Source organism: Bison bison, unplaced genomic scaffold, assembly GCF_000754665.1.
Source record: "Bison bison bison isolate TAMUID 2011002044 unplaced genomic scaffold, Bison_UMD1.0 scf7180017864062, whole genome shotgun sequence".
NCBI classification, from domain to species: domain Eukaryota; kingdom Metazoa; phylum Chordata; class Mammalia; order Artiodactyla; family Bovidae; genus Bison; species Bison bison.
The window spans coordinates 682,216-684,478 of NW_011494634.1; the positions used below are offsets into that span (position 1 = coordinate 682,216).

Sequence of the window (2,263 nt, forward strand, 5' to 3'; positions counted from 1 at the left end):
CCATGATATTAAAAGATGCTTACTCCTTGGAAGGAAAGTTATGACCAACCTAGATAGCATATTCAAAAGCAGAGACATTACTTTGCCAACTAAGGTCCGTCTAGTCAAGGCTATGGTTTTTCCAGTGGTCATGTATGGATGTGAGAGTTGGACTGTGAAGAAGGCTGAGGGCCGAAGAATTGATGCTTTTGAACTGTGGGGCTGGAGAAGACTCTTGAGAATCCCTTGGACTGCAAGGAGATCCAACCAGTCCATTCTGAAGGAGATCAGCCCTGGGATTTCTTTGGAAAGAATGATGCGAAAGCTGAAACTCCAGTACTTTGGCCACTTCATGCAAAGAGTTGACTCGTTGGAAAAGACTCTGATGCTGGGAGGGACTGGGGGCAGGAGGAGAAGGGGACGACAGAGGATGAGATGGCTGGATGGCATCACTGACTCGATGGACGTGAGTCTGAGTGAACTCCGGGAGTTGGTGATGGACAGGGAGGCCTGGCGTGCTGCGATTCATGGGGTCGCAAAGAGTCGGACATGACTGAGCGACTGAACTGAACTGAACTGAACTCTTTGGATGATACTCCTCAGAATACAAATATGGAAATTTGGAGAAGGATATACCTCATATCAAAAGTATTCTATGTAACTAACCATTACTATTCCATTACTAATACACAGTGGGGCTGTTATGTTGTCCAAAGAAATATCAGTTCACTTGCTTTGAATTAAAGAATAATTATTTTATCTACAGAAACTATGATATAATATTATTCACACTGATATAATATTATTTTAATGAGTAAGAGAAGCTCTTAATATTGAATTCCTAATCAAAGTAACATTGAAATAAAAATATTGTCACATCACAAGTTGAGAACATACAATGTTTTCATACATTTTAAGGAAATAAAATAATGATCTATATATCTGTATCTGTTAGACATATTATATTATAAAACTTAGAAAAATATTTGTTGTCATATATATAACTATCTTTGGTATAGTAATTTTATAAAAACAAGAATAACTAAGACAATTAGAAAACACAGTTTGTCCATTATATATTATAAAGGCATTACAAATATCATTGAGAGAATCATTTACTGTGTAATATTATTTTCACAGCATCTTTCACATCTCTATTTCTCAGACTGTATATTAGAGGATTTAACATTGGTATTATAAGGGTGTAGAGCACAGCTACAACCTTGTTCTTCTCTGGTGAGGAGATGGCTCCAGGTTGAGCATACATGAAGAACACAGTCCCATAGAATAAGCTAACCACTGCTATATGGGAGCCACAGGTGGAGAAAGTCCTACTCCTGCCATGAGTTGAAGGCATCTTTAGGACAGTAGAGAGGATATATGCATAGGAAACCAGAATGGTAGTTGTGGTGGTGATGATGATGAGAGCAGAAAGAATAGACAGTACAACCTTGTTCACAAAGGTGTCCACACAGGAGATCTTGATCAGGGCTGGGACATCACAGAAAAAGTGGTCCAATCTGTTTTCTCCACAGAAACGCAAACTAAAGGTGAAACTTGTTTGGACTACAGCATTAATGCAGCCACAGACATAGGATCCAGTTATCAATTGAACACTGAGTTTTGGGGACATTTGCACAGGATACAGGAGCGGGGAGCAAATGGCTGAGAATCTATCAAATGCCATGACAGCCAGAAGAAAGCCCTCAGTGGTGACAAACAGAGCAAAGAAAAAAAATTGGACGGCACAGCCTTTGTAAGAAATTTTCTTTTCATTAGACAAGAAGTTAGCTAAAGTTTTGGGAGCAATGACTGTGGAGTAGCAGAGATCTAAATAGGACAAGTTTCTGAGGAAGAAATACATAGGCATTTGAAGTCTGGAGTTCATCTTAATGACAACTATCATGCTGATATTTCCCACCAGAGTGACCACATAGACCAACAGGCATGCTAGAAACAGGAGGATCTGTAGCTTTGGAGGGGTTCTAAATCCCAGCAAAATAAACTCAGTCACCTCTGAGAAGTTCCTATTAAGCTTACTCTTCATAGCTGAGATAAAGGTAGAGCTGGAGAGATAGTAACATGAAAGAAATGAACAATCAGAATACATGTTGTAGTAAAAATAAGAAGGAACCAGCATGGGATAAAATCATTTCATACCATATTGTTCCCAATATTTAACAAATCATCAATGAAAAAAAAAGATAACTATTTTTAAAAAAGTCTTCCTAGTGAAGAGTTAAATCTGACTGGTTATCCTTTTTCAGATATGCTTATTTACAAA

The 2,263-nt window shown here is 38.2% G+C and overlaps 1 protein-coding gene across 1 annotated transcript; it reads right to left on the reverse strand.

The window, feature by feature from the left end:
• Nucleotides 1-1,090: 1,090 nt before the first annotated feature.
• Nucleotides 1,091-2,026, reverse strand: LOC104985933 (olfactory receptor 12-like). Its single transcript, XM_010836319.1, has one exon. It carries the CDS (start codon nt 2,024-2,026, stop codon nt 1,091-1,093), a length of 936 nt encoding a protein of 311 aa, XP_010834621.1.
• Nucleotides 2,027-2,263: the final 237 nt, after the last annotated feature.

Bases quoted from the DNA above. Each gene is read 5' to 3' on its own strand.
- LOC104985933 (XM_010836319.1), bottom strand. From the start codon at position 2,026: ATGAAGAGTAAGCTTAATAGGAACTTCTCAGAGGTGACTGAGTTTATT.